Source organism: Ylistrum balloti, unplaced genomic scaffold (genome assembly GCF_031769215.1).
Source record: "Ylistrum balloti isolate Yb309-2 unplaced genomic scaffold, AGI_CSIRO_Ybal_v1 Utg370714, whole genome shotgun sequence".
Classification (NCBI taxonomy): domain Eukaryota; kingdom Metazoa; phylum Mollusca; class Bivalvia; order Pectinida; family Pectinidae; genus Ylistrum; species Ylistrum balloti.
Genome location: NW_026782426.1, coordinates 497,784 through 520,377, shown reverse-complemented (window position 1 = coordinate 520,377; position 22,594 = coordinate 497,784). Strand labels below are relative to the sequence as shown.

At 35.3% G+C, this 22,594-nt stretch overlaps 2 protein-coding genes across 2 annotated transcripts; both read right to left on the bottom strand.

The window, feature by feature from the left end:
• Positions 1-775: 775 nt before the first annotated feature.
• Positions 776-8,973, bottom strand: LOC132557747 (cilia- and flagella-associated protein 45-like). The gene is made up of 9 exons (XM_060222273.1): positions 8,900-8,973; positions 7,278-7,570; positions 6,404-6,548; positions 5,823-5,993; positions 5,007-5,354; positions 4,668-4,775; positions 3,708-4,015; positions 3,026-3,250; positions 776-1,089 (listed from the first exon to the last, which is right to left on the bottom strand). Exons 1-9 carry the CDS (start codon positions 8,900-8,902, stop codon positions 1,014-1,016), a joined length of 1,677 nt encoding a protein of 558 aa, XP_060078256.1. The 5' UTR covers positions 8,903-8,973; the 3' UTR covers positions 776-1,013.
• Positions 8,974-12,104: 3,131 nt separating this feature from the next.
• LOC132557745 (large ribosomal subunit protein mL39-like) lies at positions 12,105-22,444 on the bottom strand. Its single transcript, XM_060222266.1, has 9 exons — positions 22,367-22,444; positions 19,907-20,101; positions 19,432-19,571; positions 16,934-17,033; positions 16,584-16,651; positions 14,577-14,837; positions 13,493-13,564; positions 12,848-12,895; positions 12,105-12,234 (listed from the first exon to the last, which is right to left on the bottom strand). The coding sequence occupies exons 1-9, from the start codon at positions 22,425-22,427 to the stop codon at positions 12,169-12,171; spliced, it is 1,011 nt and encodes a 336-aa protein (XP_060078249.1). The 5' UTR covers positions 22,428-22,444; the 3' UTR covers positions 12,105-12,168.
• Positions 22,445-22,594: the final 150 nt, after the last annotated feature.

Below are 22,594 nucleotides of genomic sequence, written 5' to 3'. Positions count from 1 at the left end.
CTTTTCAATGTTTTTTAAATCGCCTCAAAACATGAGTTTATTAGTTTCTACCGCAATATGATGACAAACATTACCATATTTGGCTATTAAATTGCATTCATAAGGTAAAATGTCATGTTTAATGTAAGTATTTCAACATGAACGTGTCAGTGCCTTTCAAAATAAAACTCTGAGAACTGAGCACACTAGTCTGGTCCTTACTAAATATCACATGATAATAAAATAAACATATATCACAGCTTCAATGCACTTGGACACAATCATTACAGTGTGCTGGAAAATAAAAATGATCTGCAGCAATGAATCAACAATTTGGGTCATGTCTTCCTTTTTAAAAAACCTCAATATTCCTTCAGACAACATCTTTTTGCCTAAGAATATATCAAATGAAATATACTCCAGCAATTCAGAAAAAAAAAGGTCAGATATGCCTATAGCTATTGATTTACTGATTTTCTGCTGCACGATGAGTGGAAATGTTTATAAAAATTGTTTAATTGTATACAACAGATGATAATACAGAATGATATTCACAATGAACTAACTAAAAATCCTATATACACATAAAAATGGTGGACGGTTTCATCAACAACGGGTGATATCTTAACGAAAGTCCTAACACTTAAATTTATGTATAGTAAACAGAAATGAAAAATCGTTTTCATACACACAATACCGAAAAAAAAAGTATGTTAGACGAACTCTTTCAAAGAAAGTCATAAAGATGAACACTTTCAATGTTAAGTTCAAGTTTGATTTTATTATACGTATGATTTGAATTGACCATCATTCTTGTAACTGAATATCTGAGGTGTTCATACTCTGTAACCTGAATTTTAGTTTTGTGAGCTTCATACTTGAAATAAACAAACCTAAACTCTAAAGGGGTTTCCATTTTTTCAAATTTTAAATATATCACTCTTGTTGTTCCTCAGGGAATGTATATCATAGGTGTGGATTATATCTTAATCTTAATCCTTAGAAAGTTTGTTTGACAGTTTATAAGGTATTCCTCAAGCACTGACTTGCTGGGGTGCTGTAATTTTTCTTTCCACTTGTGCCAAATACTTTTCTGGAATTCCAGCATTTCTGAAAATAAAAACAATATCACAAATAAAAACTGAGCTTACACAAATGTTGCAATAACTACATTTGTTAAAAAAAACACATAAATATTTTGCTGAAAAAAAACACTGATGCTTCTATTTACATTTTTCTTCACACAAAATATAGTTAAAATTTCTCGTTATTTAATAAAGCTTCTGTTCTGTCAAACTTCTTATTTCATGAGCAGTATAGCACCGACATAATTGATCTTAAGCTGTTAAAAACTATGCTCATGTTTACTAGGTATGGCCACATCTCTGTGACGAATAAGTCAGAAACCTCTTCTACCAGTTCCTTCATCCCCAAATTATCTCATTTAAAATTTCATGTTTTAATTAATAAATTTGGTCCCTCAGGTAAACATTTTTTCAAGACCAAATTCTTTTCAGATGGAGACTTGGGGTGACATTCATAATGATATATTGATCACATCATTAAGAGGAGATTTTCAGAAATTCACGATATTCCAGATATGAATACATGTACACAAATACACAAATACACAAACCTTTTTCATGCGAATAAACTAAAAATCTTACCCTTGAGTATAACATTCGTATTTGGAATAAATCACACAATACATATGTATAATCACACTGTACATGGCTGGTTAAGTTTACACAGTGTTAAATCAGATAAACGTATACACCAAAACCAATCATATATTCAGAACACATAAAGTCACCAAGACACCCAATATGCCAAGCACCCACAAAATGCCATGCACACATAGTACTGTAGTAGTTTCCATTGGCTTACAAGTAATCTAGCACTGTCCATAACAAGACTTGCTAAAAAAGCTCTTTGTAAAATCAGTGTTAATTCAGCTGATAATTTAAAAACATCAATCTTGGGAATAAGATTCCCTAAACTGCAGATTTTAATCTATTAAATGAACTGAATAATTGACAACACAGAAAAAAATGCCAAAGCAAAATAAAATCAGGGTCTTTTTTTTTTTTAACTTTTAATTTTTTTTTTCTCTTTCAGAAAATCTGATACAATGAAGGATACATTAAACCAAAATATTTAACTTTTAAGAACAGTTTTGTAAAACAATTCTTTATATTTTGCTACAAATATAGGAGAATCACTTTGGCAAAAAAAAAAAAAAAAAAAAATTGAGGAAAATTTCTGAATGGTGACTCACACATGTGCATTACTATATGATAACTGGGCATTCAATGTGATAATTATTAAAAGAATTATAAATTTCATGCAAAGTGATTGTATTGCTGACAAAAATTTAAGTAAACAAAAAAAATTTTGTGCTTTATCCTCCAAATATCACAAGTGAATTATGAAAAACTGGATACAGGTCACCACTAAATCTGGTACATTGGTACAATACACAAAAAATGTGACAAAAGAAAAACTCAAACAAATTGAATTGTGCATTATATCAAGCCACACCCAAAAGCACCTTGGCATGTGCCAATCAAACAGTACTAACCCCGCCTCCCATTGGAGGAAATGCCCCACAATGGTTGTATATCTATGATGCTGTGACAACATCAACTTTATGTGCCACATGAGTGACATATCGATCTGGTATACCAGCAGCCCTGTTGACAAATTTCCAAAAATATTCATATCATGTTTCTAAGTAATTTTTCATTCATTTGATACTGTATTAATATCCTCAATAATCACAAGATAAAACATGATGTCCTCAATTAAACATATTTTCCATCAATTTTACAAATCTGGCCACAAATAATTTTTAATCTTTTAAACTTACCATTGGTAAGTTATTTCTCTGTTTAAACATCAATGTATCAAAGCTAAAAAATGAGGTCTAGCATTTTCCATCAGCATCTGTGAAATTCCTGTCTCCTGTGGTCTACATAATCCAGAATATGAACAGACCTTTTTTGACAGATTTAGACTAAAATTACTAATTAGGAGTAAAACCCACCTCAACTCTCCTAACTTCTTCCTCTTCACTTCCTCTAATTTGTTTCGTCTGATACGAGCTTCCTCGTCCAATTTAACACCCTCTTCAAAGAATGCATTACGCTCCATAATACGCTGTGTTTCTTTCTGGCGAATTTGGTGTCGAACATCATCAGCATGAGCATGTCGTTTCTTGGCAGATTCTTCCTCCTCTCGACGTTCCTTCTCCACAAGTTCCTTCTGAGCTCTATTTGGTAAAAATACAGACAACTCTTTGACTCTTCGTATATCTTTTAAATTACTAAATTACCTTTTTTGGTGTAATTTCAAGAAAATTTTGAGAGTTTGAACTTGTTTCCATACATTCAGCAATATCTACTCCTAGATAATAGTCAATTCTCCAAGTAGTTATCTTTGCCTGATGAAAACAATTCATTTTTGTGAAAATATTTTCAAAGTATTGACGTATACACCCTCCTTTTTCAAAAATGATAAAAGTAGAAAAAAAAATTGTTACTTGAAGTAAGAAGAATGAAATGAGAGAACAGAGATTTCTTTTTCAAAACAATGCTATTTGGTCCTAATACTGTAGTCATGTTCTCTTTTCTAATTTACGTATCAACAATTTCAGAAGTTAAACTTGAAACTAGAGGAATAAAAACATTTGCAGACATGAAATCTTTGTCAATTTTGAGCATACTCACCGAAGAACTCTCTCGAACTCGACGCGTTCCCTTTGTGCCTGGACAGCTAAGAAATGTTCCTTCTGGTGCATCTGTTTGGCACGTGCGTCAATCAACATGGCTTCCGTTTCAGCTTTTTTGCGCATTTCCTCTGCCTCCTTCTTCCTCCATTCCCTTTCGGTCTGTTCCTGGGCACGCTTGGCTCGCAGGGCGTCCCTCTCAGCTTGTTCATCCCTGGCACGTTCCTGAAGTGCTCGTAATCGGGAAGTCTCTTTCTCCTTTTCAATCCTGATACGTTCTTGTTCTTTCTCAAAGGCAGCCTCTCTCTCCTGATAACAGAAATTAGCTATTGGTAAAATAGAATTATCTAGGCACATGTATACTAAAATATGAATAATGACAGGTTTTTAAGATGGATATTTCATGAACATTTAATGCTTTAACAATTTAGGCCTGGAAAAATCATGTTATCAAAAAGTCTCTTAGACAGTTTGAAATTTTAGCTTCAAATCAAGAATATTTGTAAATGATGAATAACTTGTTTGTGTCATTTCAGTGTCCCCATTGGATTTAAAAGCCAAGGACGTCAGTAAACTCAGTCTGTGATATGCTGCATTTATAAATCAACAAGGATGTTTTAAGCATAAGATAAAAACAAAATTAGTAGGGGCTCACATAGATATTACTTTAACTCCCTGCTCATATTTTAGATCTGTTGGTTCATCAGCAGATATGTTGTACCACAGCATTTTAATGTAAAATTGGTCAAGTGTGACCTTTGACCTTGACTAATAACCATCAATATTTAACCCAGTGTAGAACTTGATGTTGTAATGCTATGGTTTAAATAGACATCTTGTACACAAACTTTGTACACAGACTGATTGATTAGCATGTAAACCCATTCCCCTCATTGTTAACTTTGAAGTGGTGGTAGAAAAACAGTGATTACACCAATCATTTACTTTGGAAATAACTTACAGCTTTCTTTTTCATGTACTCCACGACCTTCTCCTCCTCTGCTCTTTCCTGCTCAGCTCTGAGAGTCTTCCTTTGAATCATCTCTTCGTTGGCTTTGTTTAGCTCTTCCTAAAATATATTTAAGCATTGGAAAATATTGAAAAACATCAATATACTTAGGGATCCAATTAAACAGTTTCACTAACTATAAATGATTCCAAATTTATCAGTCTTCACTGTTGTTCAAGAAAGTTTCAAGTTGTTTATGGCATGCAATCTTCTAAAATATTTCGAAATGATACAACAACTTGAAAAATTCTTGAAAGTTTTCAACGCATGCTGGGGCCTCCTCGAACCTACCCTGAGATTAGTCTGTTCAACTTTACGCTTCTCAAGACTTGTCTTGTCTTCCTCCATCATTTTCTCAATGTATTTCTGCATCTGTACATTTTCCATGTCCTTCCTCTCCAGCTCAAACAAACGTGATTGTTCATTCTCCTGGATTTGGTCCAGGAGTTTAGCAGCCCCTAGGTATCGCTCCCCCTTTCTCTGTTTTTCGATCTCCTCTTGAATCTTAATGGCGTTCTGTCGATCAACCTCCATCATGGAGTCTAGACGCTTTTCTTCAGTGATCATCTCACCCTTAATCTGATGTTTCTCGAGAATCTGAGCATCTCGAATAGCATGGCATTTAGCATTCAAGATAAGCTGAAAAATGAAAAAAACAGAATTTGTCAAAAAATAGGAAACTTAGTTGAATAATCTGTTTTACGTCCCAACGAATCAAACAGGATGTAGAAAGTATAGAATTACATCTCAGACAGAAATCTATATATGCTGGCCCGGTTTATCACCCTGTGAACGGCCAGGTTCTATTTTAGACAGGGTCTCCTTGCAGGAGCTGTTGGCTACCTCACTGGACAAGATATGATAGGTCTGTCATATACCATTCAAATCAATTTATAGGGTGAAATATCCTGTCAACGGATACATGTCAGCACAGATTGATCCGTTTCTTAGCTTCCTGACAAACAGGAACTGCTTTAGGTAGTGAGCATTGGACCATAAACCTGAGATCTCCATCAGAAGTTACATAGGTCAACCCTGTATACACTGAGCTATCATAGCTCCAGACAATTTAGTCATTACTTACGTTGTCCCACATGATCTACATACCTCATTAAGATGTTTGATTTCATCCTCCTGTTCCTGTCTCATTTCATTAGCCTTGGCCAATAAGTGTTCTGCATTCTCTTTTGCCTCTTGTTCTAAATCGTTAAGTTTCTCATTTTTCCTCCTATCCATGTCGTACTCCTTCATTTCATTTTTTCGTCTTTGGCACTCCTCCTGGAACAACAAACCAATATTCAACTTTACAAAAAAAAAAGGGATGATACTTTAATATATAAAATTGGAATTGATCAGGATAAAGATAATCTATTAATTGATTGTTTTATGTCAAAACTGATAAAATAATTTGTTTTTCTTACTAAATCATTGGTTTGGTACAGGTACCTAATTATTTTCCTATATTTGATCAAAATATAAATTTTACATTATACATTCTAAAAACACTTTTTGCCCTATACAACTTTTAGCAGTAAACTGAAATGCATGTGTTTACATTGGGATCCATGTATACAGGCATATACTGATACTCTGAAGGTTTTAATTAACTGGAAAATATATTGTGTTATCTTGAACAACCCTGAATACATGGATATTTATGTTCTCATTTTTAGTCGATCATACTTTACCTCTTCTCTTAGTTTCTCTTCCTTAATACGCATCTGTTCAGCTAATTTTTGTTCTTTAGTTAAAACTTCTGCTGATTTTAGGATCCTGTAGAAATCATATCGTGACAGGACCATGGACTGTCCAGACGGATCTGCTGTTGGAACTCTGAAAAACAAAATGATCAATTGAAGTGGTAGACATTTTGATCTTTACTGTAAGAAGTTGTTATTATGGTACTTAATTACTATGTATTATAAGGTAATAAGGGAATTATGAGTTAAGATAAAATCTTCATGAAGCAGATTTGAAGACATCTTAACATGATATCTTATAAAATTCCATCACATGTAGACAGGAAATGAATGAAAACATCTCCCTATCTTATCTAGCTTTCCAGGACACATCCAAATCACATCACTTACATTGTTACCTACTTACAAATCAACAATTTCACAAAGAGCATCACTAGAGTACATAGTCTAAATTAAGCCAAGGATTTGTAAAAGCTAGACCATCAATTTGATTTAAATGCTTTGGTTTTACAGCTAGACAGTAGGACATAGATATGGGGGTTACTGATTCAGCCTACACCAATGTTTCACTGCTGACAAGTTCCAAAAACACCTTACTTTTGAACCATTCCCTTTCATTTTCAATAAATTCTATTTTCCTAACCGCTTCCCAGATAAAAATGCTACTGACATTCTCTTGATAAATTATACAGGGATGTACATTGCAAATTTATAAAGTAAAATTGAAAAACAAATTCACTTATCAGTATCATGATAAATTCAAAATCAATTCCAGGATGTTATTGGAATACGTATACGTTGTCATAGTGTACAAGTCATACACTTCTTTTTTCTTTCTTCAGTAAATATTGCCAATACTCACATTAAATTTCGGATTAGATCTTTTGTAATCACTTGAACTGTTTCTTTTCCTTTCTTTCCATTGCCATTTTTCCTCTTTGCACTCCTTTCGTGTGCCATCTGTTCAATTGAAACGTCCTGGTTGCTCCATTTTTCCTGAAGCAATTCTTGGCGTTTGGAGACATGGTTTGGGGCACCAAATAAAGATTCATCTACTTGTGAATGGTTGCTTACAGTCCTGTAATTCTTAGTTTTACCTCTTCTTGATGAGGCTGATGAAGACTGACTTCCAGCCGCTGAGATTACACTGCCAGGCTACAAATAAGAGTTTAATGTGAAATATTGTTATGAGTGGAACTGAATATCCTTTAACTGCTTTTAATTTACTCCCTGACAAAAATGGACTGTAAGATTCAATGCCAGATCTGTAGTTCATATTGTATACCCTTACTTAACAGTCATTGAATGTATATGTAAGCTTCATATAAATTTACATGTGGATGATATGCTAAATGTAGAGATATTAAAATTCTGTCAAAGTGTTTATTTTAACAATGAGTAACTGCTGAAAATTCAGCTGACAAAACGTCATCAGCTGTCACCACGAGTGTCCACAAAAAAGTTGGATAAATGGCGACTGTACTGTAGAAATTGAGAGTACATTTCACCTTACTAGCCTTAGCTAGTGGAAAATTTCACTTTGGTGAATTGGTAGAGTAAACCAGGGCTCTCGATCTGCCAGATTTGGGGCCGATTCCCAATGCAAAATAGTATCTTTTTTCCCAATTGAGACCCCAAGTTTTCCCAATTTTAAGGAAAACGCCAATATTTTTCCCAATTCTAAGGGCCCCGGGCCCCAGTCCCAAAATGGGAAGTGAGAGCCCTGTATACACATTTAAACTTGTTGCTAATTTGAAACTGCCGAGGATAGAAGCTACAAGAGACTGAGATGCTTCCTTGGAGATATTGAACTTGAGTTGTTGTTGTCTTCGGAGTCAAAGACTTTGTGAAGGAGGGAGCAGAGAAGAAGTTGAGAGTACAGGTTACCCTACTAGCCTTTGTATATGGGAATTTCTCTTTAGTCGAGCTGTAGAGTGTCCGACTAGAGACCGAAGGGTTGTAGTTCGTACACGCCCGGGGGCACTGTGTTTTTCTTTACTCCTCCCTATTACAATAATATTCTGGTAGCGGTTTAACTACCCAGTTAATCCGTCTAATTTGTAAAAAGATAGCATATATACATAAATCGTAAGCGTATGTCCAAAGGATTCTGACAATTTATTTTGACCCCGCGAACAACACACATGTATGTAAGTAAGTATACTCATACCTTGTCGTCAACGTTCCATCCCACAAGATAAATGTGAGGACGCAAAGGGCGATTTAATCAAAAGACAATGTGGCCAACAGAACAGTAACAACTTCCAAATACTTAATGTAATATAGATGATATTAAAAGCCCTACATGATGATAGTCCATCAGCATATCAACACACAATGTCAACACGAAATTTACAATCATCAATGACAATCCTTCCTGGCCAAAAAGAAATAAACGGCATTCAATCTTGACAAATTCGCAGATAAACAATGTATATCTATGTTTTCCGAGAACTTAAACCATCGATAATGTATTCAACTTACCATCTTTCTTGACTAGCCGACAGAATCACAATCTATCGGTGTTATTTAGCACATACAGTGTTTTTCGTCTCCAACTCTCACAAGATGGTTCCCAATGCTATTTACATGTGGTTGTTATGACGATGACGTAGGGTGGCGCTGCAAACAAGGGACATAATCGGCGATGTGATATGAAAGCTTGTACGTCGTTCCCGCACCCGAACATAGATTCACACTGGACTACCAGAATTTTCTCTCGGAATTGTTAATAATAACTTATTAAAGTTTGTATATTATGCATATTTGTAAGCGGCCAGCAAACGGTCGTAATGGTCCCTGGGTTCTTTTCTCCATAAGATTAGTTAATTACCGACCTTAATGGATATTGACACGGACAAACCGCGTGCATGTTACGGTAGATTCAGTATCTCATGTGTTGTATATTGGATGCTGTTGTAGTCAAGCCATCTCATGCTTTAATCTCAAACTAATTGAAACAGAATCATCCTTTGGTATTAAATGGACTAGTACATGTATATAATTGTAATAAAAAAAGTCTCCAAAATCAACATTCGGGATTTTTTATGCTTCAAATAGGATCAAGGAAATAAGAATAAAAACATTAAAATGTAAACACCAACCTCTTGTGTAACACTGAAAAAGATAATTAAACTCTCCTGCGAGACCATCAATGTACAGATTCTCCTAAAAATTCAATATAAACCCTCAGGACCTAAAAAATACCATAAATATTGCTACGTGCATTCAAACATCTAACATTTCAGCTTTTGATGCATTTGTAGGACAGAATATTGAATAATTAACATCGATACTTCCTTCACCGAAATGCTTTGAAATATAGTCTGTTTATTTAAGTTTTAATAATGAGATATTTTACTTTCATGTATGAGAATTTATGACTGTTTAAGGAACGGTTTTGAAGTCCAAATTAACAATATTTCAATTTTTGCATATCAGATTTTAGCGATATCATCAGCAAATGCTGAAAAATGGTTCATGGTTTCTCATGCTTTTTATTCTTAGCAGATCTTGGTGAAGATATCTGCAAATAATTAATGAAGTCAGGTTGTGAACTCCTCACCTCATGCAAATTTTACAAACCTGATAAAAATGGTCACATCTACGATTTGGTGAATAGAAATATTAATGTGATCATCTTTTATCATTTTTTTTTTTTAAACTTTTGTCAGGAATTTCTACCAAAACATGATCCTCTTGATTAAGAGGAAGTGAAGTTTAAGCGAATTTCTTAAGCAAGAAAAAATCATAGAAAAAAAAAAAATAAATAAAATGTCAACAATATTAAAATTCAATTCATAAAAAATTCAATTGTTTAAAAAATGGCAAAATCAGCTGTTAATCAGATAAAACATGTTAAATTTTTTAGCCGTTTCTTAATCTTAGACTTCACCGTATTTGAAGTGTTGTGGCAATATTGCATGAAATTAAGTTTTCACAAGCAAAGCTTTGACACCTCTTTATACTCATCTTACCAAACTTTATCATTTCTAGTCAGTGCCTCTTCATACAAAATGTTGTTTTATGAAGTTACATTTAAACTAATTTTGTTACCAAGATTAAGTTACAATGAGAACTAGGAACTGGGTAGATGACATCACTTCCTGTCTCTGGAGTGCTTTACGATAAAGTGTGGAATATTCGAACATGCTGCAGAAGTTACTATTCTTCAACTAAAGACAGTCATAGAGAGTGTATGTACAAGTTGTGATTCAGTCTCTGCTCAGCTCCAACAATGATTTGTTTACTAGAAACAAGAATCCAGTATTCACAATAGTTCTATACATAGATTTCTTTGCATGTGATCTATATTTGCAAATTTTAAGATGAAATAAATTTGTAAAGGTTGGTCATCAAAAAACTAAAATTCAGATGACAGTAACTAGAACTATCACCTGGATAGCTGACTAATAAACCAGAGTCCATGATCAATATGGACTGAATTAACTATTCCTTCAAATAATTTGGATGAGGAAATGCCCCAAAAAATTTCAGTCTTCAATAATATTTAAAGGTGAACAACTGCAATAAAAATGGGTAATAATATTTAAAGGGAATGGCTAAAATAAAAAGGTGTGAATAAAAAAAATTAGTGCAGGTGCACACTGTCAGCCTATGGTGACTATATCTGCAAAATTCCACACCCATTCCAGACTGTTCTGAATAAAGCTAGAAGTTGTCAAGAAAAGATGGGAGCCTGAACGGATTTATAGTTTGGATGTCAGATCCATAAAAGACTTAATTCCATTATAAAGTCTATGATAATCTTAATTTTTGTCTGAAAGGTTCAGGTAAGATCACGTACATTGGTCTTTTGTTTTGTGAACATTTATTTTAAACAGAACTAGGGTCCTGTTCCAAATTTGTTTACTTAACTGATGTTTGGATGTCTGTTCAGGGACCAATTCATATACAGATCATCCTCAATACTACAGGAGTTATGCTTACTATGGCCCGCTGCACCCTTGAAACATTTCAGAGCAAAATTGAAGATTCCTTTTGTGACACCTTTTGAATAAGATGAGAAGACAAGTTTGATCCTTTGAAGTATATTATGTTGTACTGGCTTTGCAGGTTGCGCTCTTTTGAAATCTTCAAAGAACATATCACTCTGTTATTAATCAATTTTTTCATCTGAAACCCCCTCTAGACCAATCAAATTACTTTTGCTTAATTGCTTCACTTCTGGGGATGCTGGGGATGATATAAAAGATAAAGGCTATGTTAGCCTGAATTTTTAACTGAAAGGTTATGGGTTCAATTCCAGTGGCTGATCCAGATAAGATCATGCATATCGGACTTGTTGTTTTGCAAATATATATGTTTATCATAAACAAAACTATTCTAATTCCCAGTCTTTGACAACTGGTTTACAGTAACCAGAATACCAGTTTATAAACTTGATTTATTTTACAACAATTGCGAAACAAGTTATATCAACTTATACTAATCACTCTTGGCCCGAATGTAAGTGTAGTATCCTGGTAAAACCCACGTGGTAGGGCAGCTGAACCCTTACCTTTTCACGTCCATTCTGGGAATCGAACCCCGGTCGGCTAGGTGAAAGGCGAGTGTGCTACACGACCACCCTGAATACCAGTTTAAAGAGCCCATTTTTTCAGATCGTTTACTTTAATTGACTGAACATGATTACAATGTAATTGAATAAAACACAAACAATTTGTAATTCTGTATATGTAATTCTTTTAATAGATGCACTTAATTAACAACAAATTTGAGACTTCTGACGACTATTCTTTCATTAATATTTCACTCTCCTCCTCCTGACGAAGATACGGATATGCAGCCTCAACATTCTGAAAAGAAAACATGATGCAAACACTAATTCTAACAGTGAAATTTAAGAAATAAGACAAATTTCTCTCGAGCTACATCTCTGATTTGTGAAAATCAGTCATTGGAAGACTAAAAGAATTTCAGTGTCATATCATGAATTGTTCTAATCCTGAACACATATCCACAGACAACCTACACATATGATTATTGGCAAATCATGATGTTTTAATGTGTTTTCCCACTATTTTCCTTTTATTTCAACAGTTTAATTGGTTCAAGTTTATATAGAAGAAATTTCCTTGACAATTATGCATATCATAGAAAAAAATGATTGTATGCGAGGTGCCTGTCTGCTACACTTGGGTTTAGATAAGACATAGCCAGCCACTGTACCGTGTGACCAGTCACCTAATTCAATTTCTCACCATGTATAACTTCCACTCAGGACATAGTCACCATTGACCATGATATTGTTATGAGTGGTGCAGCAGTTTGCAGTGAAAATTTACAAGAAATATAATATACAACATATGATATTATGAAAAAATCTGCCCAGATATGATATTTAATATTGATGAGGAATAGGGAGAGAGCATGCCACCCTCCCTTCCCCCCTGGGGACATACAACTTACCAATTTTGAGGCACGCTCATCAAGTAGATCAAATGCCCAGTGATGTAGCTGAAATACAGAAGAATGTTACAGGGTAGTCGTTAAAATAAAGGTACTACATGCATGTTATCAAATATGTTCAAAATTACATTGTGCAGGACTACTTCTTTTGGTGAAGGACAGAATCTTACTAGGTTTCTTCCTTTCTATATCATATCACACATGGGAAACTATTCATTATCAACACAAGTTTACAAAAACTTGTACAGATATTTTGCGGAAATCTTTCATTATTCATAACTGATTTGTGAATGCTCTATGTTCAACAGTAACTGGCACATTTTTAATGATAAATGCTTTGTGGTAGTGAAACAACAGGTTTCCCTTTGTCAGTATAATGTGACTGGGTGGGATGTGCTGATAAGGCCTTCAGCAGTACACAAATGTACTAGAGTAAGCTAGCTTTATAAAGTTGGCTTCAGTTCTGCACTATTACAATTACACATACCGAACCCTCCCAAAAAATGCATTTAACACATCCATTCACTCTGCATACACCAGGAGGCTGTCCTTCAATTGTCCCTTGCTGTTGATTGGATGTTAATTAATATCCATTAACCAAAACCAAAATATATTCCTCTATACAGGGAGCCAATTAATACATACCTTCAGAGGGTGCGGTATAGCCAAACCCTGAACTCTGTGTAACATCCCATAGCCAGTCATGATGGGGTGAATCTGTAGAAAATCATTAATGACAGTCGCACTGAAATTTTTGTTCATTTGTCATTTTTTTACATGGCATTTGACAGGTTTACAGGAGTAATTAGCAACAATATCACAGACCCTGAGCCATCAAGAAAACTCTTACCAAGAGACTCGTACTGATAACACTGAATGTTACTGGATTCACATAAAATACAGACTGACCAAAGCCAGGTTACTGATAAATATTTGTTTAAGCTTACAGATGAGGATAACTTGTCTGGGTTTTTGAAATTTGGACATAATATCCTGATCATAAATATATATATTCAACAATAAAATAAGTGATGATGAAACACCAAATTGTCAATATACAGTAATGGTGATTAATATAAATTAAAAAATCTCAGCCTTTCTACCAATGGATCTGCTTTAGCGAGCAGATCAAGTCTTTATAGAGACATTTAAGTCTGTCAGTGGGATCAAGACCCATACACTGACCAAATATTTTCCTGACTAATATTACTGTTTATACAAATCACTCTGTATACTGACCACTGTGTCCCTGTATACTGACAACTGTGTTCTTGTACACTAACCATACTGACCACTGTGTTCCTGTACACTGACCACTGTGTATCTGTATACTAACCACTGTGTTCCTGTACACTAACCATACTGACCACTGTGTTCCTGTACACTGACCACTGTGTACCTGTACAATGACCATACTGACCACTGTGTTCCTGTACACTGACCATACTGACCACTGTGTTCCTGTACACTGACCACTGTGTATCTGTACACTGACCACTGTGTCCCTGTATACTGACCACTGCGACCCTGTATACTGACCAGTGACTCTATACTGATTGCTGTGACCCTGTATACTGACCACTGTGTCCCTGTACACTGACCACTGTGTCCCTGTATATTGACCACCGTGTCCCTGTACACTGACTACTGTGTCCCTCTATACTGACCAGTAACTCTATATTGATTGCTGTAACCCTGTATACTGACTATTGTGATTATGTATACTGACCGCTGTGACTCTGAAGTTGGATATATGCGAGGTAGATGACATCAAAGGACCATTGCTGATGTCGATGTGCTCCCCCATTCGATACACTTTCACGTGTGATTTACTTTCGGACTTTGAGGCAATACTCGGAATCTGTTGAAGCTTATATGGATTATCCACAAACATCTTTTCCGCAAGAGCTACGTCCACGTATAGAGGTTCAAATGGTAACTTCTGTGCACCAAGTCGATATCCAATTGCACTCAAGCCTCTTAACACACTCTGGGAAAAATCACATGATATCATTTCAAAACAGTGCATTTATTTACAAGCATGGAATTAAACTAAATTCTACATTCTTCCTTTTGCCATCAAATTTATTTTCGTAAAGTTAGTACAGCAGAACAAACTGCGGGAAAAAGTAACATTTTTAATATGAAATAAAGTCAGACAGTCAGCAGAAAATAATCTACTGGTGTCATGTCAAATACAATCTGATGAATCACTTTGGCTACTAGAAAATATGTAATTCAAGTTAATCTCAATCATCGAAGTCATCGGCTCTAATTACCTACAACATTTATATAGTATGGAAGTTTCTAGATTGTCTACAGTGGGTACTCTACCAACATTGATATAGTATGGAAATCTCTAGATTGTGTCTTCAGTGGGTACTCTTCCAACATATATATAGTATGGAAATCTCTAGATTGTGTCTACAGTGTGTACTCTACCAACATTTATATAGTATGGAAGTCTCTAGATTGTGTCTGCAGTGTGTACTCCACCAACAGTTATATAGTATGGAAATCTCTAGATTGTATCTACAGTGAGTACTCTACTAACATTTATATAGTATGGAAGTCTCTAGATTGTGTCTACAGTGTGTACTCTACCAACATTTATATAGTATGGAAGTCTCTAGATTGTGTCTACAGTGGGTACTCTACCAACATTTATATAGTATGGAAGTCTCTAGATTGTGTCTAGAGTGGGTACTCTACCAACATTTATATAGTATGGAAGTCTCTTGATTGTGTCTACAGTGGGTACTCTACCAACATTTATATAGTATGGAAGTCTCTAGATTGTGTCTACAGTGGGTACTCTACCAACATTTATATAGTATGGAAGTCTCTAGATTGTGTCTACAGTGTGTACTCTACCAACATTTATATAGTATGGAAGTCTCTAGATTGTGTCTACAGTGGGTACTCTACCAACATTTATATAGTATGGAAGTCTCTAGATTGTGTCTACAGTGGGTACTCTACCAACATTTATATAGTATGGAAGTCTCTAGATTGTGTCTACAGTGGGTACTCTACCAACATTTATATAGTATGGAAGTCTCTAGATTGTATCTACTGTGAGAACTCTACCAACATTTATATAGTATGGAAGTCTCTTGATTGTGTCTACAGTGTGTACTCTACCAACATTTATATAGTATGGAAATCTCTAGATTGTGTCTACAGTGGGTACTCTACCAACATTTATATAGTATGGAAGTCTCTAGATTGTATCTACAGTGAGAACTCTACCAACATTTATATAGTATGGAAGTCTCTAGATTGTGTCTACAGTGGGTACTCTACCAACATTTATATAGTATGGAAGTCTCTTGATTGTGTCTACAGTGGGTACTCTACCAACATTTATATAGTATGGAAGTCTCTTGATTGTGTCTACAGTGGGTACTCTACCAACATTTATATAGTATGGAAGTCTCTAGATTGTGTCTACAGTGGGTACTCTACCAACATTTATATAGTATGGAAGTCTCTAGATTGTATCTACAGTGGGTACTCTACCAACATTTATATAGTATGGAAGTCTCTAGATTGTGTCTACAGTGAGAACTCTACCAACATTTATATAGTATGGAAGTCTCTAGATTGTGTCTACAGTGTGTACTCTACCAACATTTATATAGTATGGAAGTCTCTAGATTGTATCTACAGTGAGAACTCTACCAACATTTATATAGTATGGAAGCCTCTAGATTGTGTCATTTGTAATAATCACCTCATTTATTGTGTAGTCTGTGGTAGCAGTGCCAAGATTTGCATCATACACAAAACTTCCACTTCTTACTGGAAAATAGGAGAAAACACCACAAAATTATAAAACCTCATCATGTGAACATATCTTTTGTTGTCTAAAGAATGCATGAATCAGACACCATCATGTGTCATTTTGTACCAATTCTCTTCTTCAGTGGTTAGCGGTTAATGTCTCCTTTATATGTAATACAGAATTATAAAACAAGGCTGTGCTGGACACTTATCATAACATTATGTACCTCAGTCAAATCTAAACTGTTGATTACATCAGCAGATCAACTCACAAATATAATAAAAAAAAACTTTGTTTACCATTTGGACGAGAAAATGAACACAGGTCCACTCGGATATCTTCCTTGAAGCCCGTCTCTAAAATGTGACCAAGTACAAATGACATGGAACGCCAAAATGTCTGAAAGAAAAGAAATTAATTACCAGTTATAAACAATTTGTTTTAACTTTTGTTGCTGTATATCACACATTTAACTATCAACATACTTGATCTTATTATTTCAAATTTCAGTGCATTATCACTTTCTGGTTATTTTAGCACAATGATGTATTTAACTGCTTATCCAGAATAATTACTATATAAACAATATACAGAAACTGCAAACTGATGTAGGTCAAAGGTCAAAATGTAGATCAAGTCACTTTTGATATGACACACACTGTCTCAGCCAAAATGGACCCATATCCCAAGCATAAAGTTTTGGTCACAGTGACCTACTTTTGATAACTCACACCTTAAATGTTAAGATCCTGTGGTTAGTATTGTAGATGATACAGACAAACTTTTTCTTTGATGTAGGTGAGACTGACCTACTTTTGATAGGCATCACACCATCTCACTAAGGTATATCCCTAGTATTAATATTTCACTGATTAGTTGTGTATCAGATTGGGGGGGATGGACAAGATAGTGGAAGGATGGAAGGACACAATTAACCAAAAACCAAAGATAGAAATCCTCCATCTGATTACAATGGAGATTAAAGCTGTATCTAGCTCAAACTTCAGTCTGATCATTGTGACCAAATAGCGGCTCAATATGTCTCATAAATTTTAACTAAGTAGACAACTGATTCTGTAAAACTAAAGGGTTATCCTGATTCAAATCAACATTCATGCAAACGTCGACATAAATCAATTCTTTACTGAGAAAAAGGGATTACAAACTGATGGAAGAACAGCCAATTGAGAGATTTTCACACTGATGGACAGAAAACCAACAAAAAGATTTCAGACTGATGGATGGAGGACCAACAGAGAGATTTCATACTGATGGATCGAGGATCAACAGAGAGATTTCATACTGATGGATGGAGGACCAACAGAGAGATTTCATACTGATGGAGGACCAACAGAGAGATTTCAGACTGATGGATGGAGGACCAACAGAGAGATTTTACACTGATGGATGGAGGACCAACAGAGAGATTTTGGACTGATGGATGGAGGATCAACAGAGAGATTTCATACTGATGGATGGAGGACCAACAAAGAAATTTCATACTGATGGATGGAGGACCAACAGAGAGATTTCATACTGATGGATGGAGGACCAACAGAGAGATTTCATACTGATGGATGGAGGACCAACAGAGAGATTTCATACTGATGGATGGAGGACCAACAGAGAGATTTCATACTGATGGATGGAGGACCAACAGAGAGATTTCATACTGATGGATGGAGGACCAACAGAGAGATTTCATACTGATGGATGGAGGACCAACAGAGAGATTTCATGCTGATGGAGGACCAACAGAGAGATTTCATACTGATGGAGGATCAACAGAGAGATTTCAGACTGATGGATGGAGGACCAACAGAGAGATTTCATACTGATGGATGGAGGACCAACAGAGAGATTTCATACTGATGGATGGAGGACCAACAGAGAGATTTCATACTGATGGATGGAGGACCAACAGAGAGATTTCATACTGATGGATGGAGGACCAACAGAGAGATTTCATACTGATGGATGGAGGACCAACAGAGAAAATTCTGACTGATGGATGGAGGACCAACAGAGAGATTTCAGACTGATGGATCGAGGATCAACAGAGAGATTTTGGACTGATGGATGGAGGACCAACAGAGAGATTTTGGACTGATGGATGGAGGACCAACAGAGAGATTTCACACTGATGGATGGAGGACCAACAGAGAGATTTTGGACTGATGGATGGAGGACCAACAGAGAGATTTTGGACTGATGGATGGAGGACCAACAGAGAGATTTCATACTGATGGATGGAGGACCAACAGAGAGATTTCAGACTGATGGATGGAGGACCAACAGAGAGATTTCATACCAACAGAGAGATTTCATACTGATGGATGGAGGACCAACCGAGAGATTTTGGACTGATGGATGGAGGATCAACAGAGAGATTTCAGACTGATGGATGGAGGATCAACAGAGAGATTTCAGACTGATGGATGGAGGACCAACAGAGAGATTTCAGATTGATGGATGGAGGATCAACAGAGAGATTTTGGACTGATGGATGGAGGACCAACAGAGAGATTTCATACTGATGGATGGAGGACCAACAGAGAGATTTTGGACTGATGGATGGAGGACCAACAGAGAGATTTCACACTGATGGATGGAGGACCAACAGAGAGATTTTGGACTGATGGATGGAGGACCAACAGAGAGATTTCGGACTGATGGACAGAAGGACAGATTTCAGAATAACACCTCACCAGGTCATTAATACTCACAATTCCTGATAACTACAATTCCACTACATTGCAGTAAAACTTTTGTCTTATTAGCAATTTGGATTACTTACATTATTACTAGCAAATGGTTTTTTTTCCAAGAAATGTAGAAGTTCTAAAGTACAATCTTCTTCAAGAGGACGGTGCATATCCCACAACTGACCGTTGACTTTCGCCACCACTGAACGATCCATCAACAATTCCTGCAGGTCTGTACAAAATAATGGAATATTTTGTTCTTTACTATGACAAAATAGGATATAACCTTTTTAAGCAGACAAAGAGAATTTTAAAGCATATTTTATTTCAAAAAGTAACACCCAATATAATCATAATGTATATTTGAAAGACGATTAACAAATAGGAAAAATACAAAGCAAAATAACATGATGCCCCACTTATATTAACAGTGACATACTGTCAAAATCTAACCCCCTACCCAGGTAATTTAAATCTACAAATAAACTATTTCCTATTCCATCACGTTAGAGAATTTAATTACAGATTTAGAAATTGAATTTGAATAAAAAAAAAGAATGAGCTTACGCATGGTGCAGTGATACGGAGTTGATAGTCCTTTGTTCATGATCAAGGTGCATGGCTCAGGATGGCCTTCATATTTCACCTCTATTTTCTCAATCCGTGTCACCAGTGAAAGCTGTCGAGCCTTCTCTTCCTCAAACAGGGCATTTCTTTTCTTTCTTATTTCTGCATTTGTCAGCTTTCTTTGAGAATAATATCCTATCAATACAAAACAACAACATAAATGTTTAAGATCAATAAGTCTGGGAACATTTTTGTGCACGTGAAAGTGATAATTTCTTTCAACAATTATCATTTGAATGCCATCCCATGCCCAGGTTGCCTATTTCATTCATATCTTAAAGGATTGGAGTTCTCATATCTGATGTCAGACCACATTGAGTGGTCTTCTTTAAAGTTCTGCAATCTAATAGAAATGTCAAGTTTCAAAATTCAGTACAAACATACTACCTTTGCATCTATCCATATTCTAATGGAAATTAAAAGTAAGGAAACCATGTGACTTAACAAGATCTCCTAATATTCAAACTTTTTCCGCAAAGTTATGATGAATACTATTACAAAAATAAACCAATGGAAAATTAACACACACATCAGGTTTATTTCACTTACAAAAACTAATGTTCTCATGTAACTTTTGCTGTTTTTTAATTCTAAATACACATACCCATCAAAAGAATTGAAGTGAAGATCAGGAAATTCTTGTTTACATTTAGCTATCTGTCTTTCTGACTATATAAGATATGTGACTTAAGATGGTGTGGCTAACACAAACATAGGTTAAAACAGAGTAAGGTGTGGAACATTCAGCAAGTGTATTGGTATTATGAGACAAGTCTTGTTTTAACATTTTAAAGAGCAGACCTCTCTGTCAGTGCACAGATAATGACAATTTTGTCCACAATTATTGTTTAAATGCTAAAATAACAATTTGGACTTGTTAGACATATATCCTGTTGTTTTATCTCATATTCAAATGTGTCTTGTCAAATTTCAATGATGTATATGCATAATAAATGTAAATGTGTATTAACTTGTTTACTCCATTAAAAATATTTTGATTACAGAATTTGAGTTATTAACTGTCAATACTTAATCACCTATAAGTACAGGTGAAAATTGCCAATTTAACAGCAGGATGACTATGACTTTTGTAATATATACATATATTACATATCAAGAATGCAGCTCTCCAATACCACAAGTGCAGTTGTGTTAAACAGATAATTGTTTTACAAAACTGGAAACAGTACTCTATGGGGAAATTATCTCACTCAATCACCACTGGAAAATATTGTAATGAGATCAAGCAGCTAGGTCACAGAGATTAGAGTTACCTCCCTTATATGAATGTTCAAAAAGATTTCGTAACGGTGCAAGCTGTATCACACTTTCATTTGATTAAAACAACTTCAGACTATTCCAGGGGTTACGATCACTTTGGCTCTCTTGCTCCCCTACAATAGGTCATGGCAAAATTGAAGGCACAAGTGAAGATTTTTGGTCGGTCTTAGGAGAAGCAATTCTGACCAATCACTGGTCAACATGCGCCTTTCAAAGATTACAAAGGAGTGACATGCAACTTCAAGAGTTCTAGGCCCGGTTATAACCAGAACAAGGACGTTAAGTTCCAAAAAAGAAAGAAAAATGCAACTTCAAAGTCAGTACAACAAACTGTCATGTGACCTCAAGATTCATTTCATGTACATCAAAGGAACCTGTCCACAAGATGGAACCTTCAATTGTGCCATGAAATGTTCCAGGTGTGCAAAGAGTGAAAATGGTTGAAAACCCTGGAATATCAAGTATGGTTTTGACTTCACAAATACAAAAAATGTACTCTGGTACCAGAAGAGTAACATAGTGTATAACTAATAAGACAAAACAAGACAAAATCACGTTATAAGAATTGACAAACAAATACTAAATGCAATTTTTAAGATTTTTAGCAATGCATTATGACGATTACAGTATACTGTATTTATGCATTGTTTAAGACCAAATCTTCTGTTTCAGTAATCATAAAGCTTAACTCTTTTAAGGCTTTGCCTTTTTTAATAAATGTCTAACTCGTCAAGTCAAAGTATCTGAATAGCTTCTTTCTGTCATGTTATCTTTAATCTGGTAAAGCTTCAGTCTGGTACTGGAGCATCGGTAAATCTGACAATTAAGGTAGATTTGGCTACAAATGCTAATTTTGGTGAAATTCAACCAACTCGCTGGAACTGATATCCTACCAAATCATTAGATTCGCCGTCCATTTTTTCGATGTGTACACCATGATCGCGACCAGGAATGGCTTACTTGTTTACATTTGCCCTCTATACGTAATGGCAGATTTGACTTTATAGCTAAATCTCCCTATATAACTAGATTTGCCGGTGCTCCAGTTCCTGTCACAAATCACTCATGTAATTTATCACTGAGGAGTCGTGTTGAATATCTAGTACACACGAAACTTACTACAAAACGTTTTATCCAACGGACGGATCAGCCTGTTAGAGCAAAGTTTCCGAATAGACATTTTCAGCTAGATCAACACTAATAGCAGTCCATGCACGAAAGTCGCATTCACATGGAAAGAATTAATTATTGTCATTGTTATCGATATGCTTTGGAGATCCTCACAATATTTTAAACGCTCACTTGATCCAGATCAGGACAGGGTGGAATGTTGTACACTGCTCTCAA

Coding starts and splice junctions, on each gene's coding strand:
- LOC132557747 (XM_060222273.1), bottom strand. Junction 5,994..6,403: donor AAGAGAAACTAAGAGAAGAG/GTAAAGTATGAT, acceptor TTGTTGTTCCAG/GAGGAGTGCCAAAGACGAAA. Junction 3,251..3,707: donor GAGTTCGAGAGAGTTCTTCG/GTGAGTATGCTC, acceptor TTTACCAAATAG/AGCTCAGAAGGAACTTGTGG.
- LOC132557745 (XM_060222266.1), bottom strand. CDS start 22,427: ATGTCTATTCGGAAACTTTGCTCTAACAGGCTGATCCGTCCGTTGGAT. Junction 20,102..22,366: donor GTTGGATAAAACGTTTTGTA/GTAAGTTTCGTG, acceptor TTGTATTGATAG/GATATTATTCTCAAAGAAAG. Junction 12,896..13,492: donor CTATACCGCACCCTCTGAAG/GTATGTATTAAT, acceptor TCTGTATTTCAG/CTACATCACTGGGCATTTGA.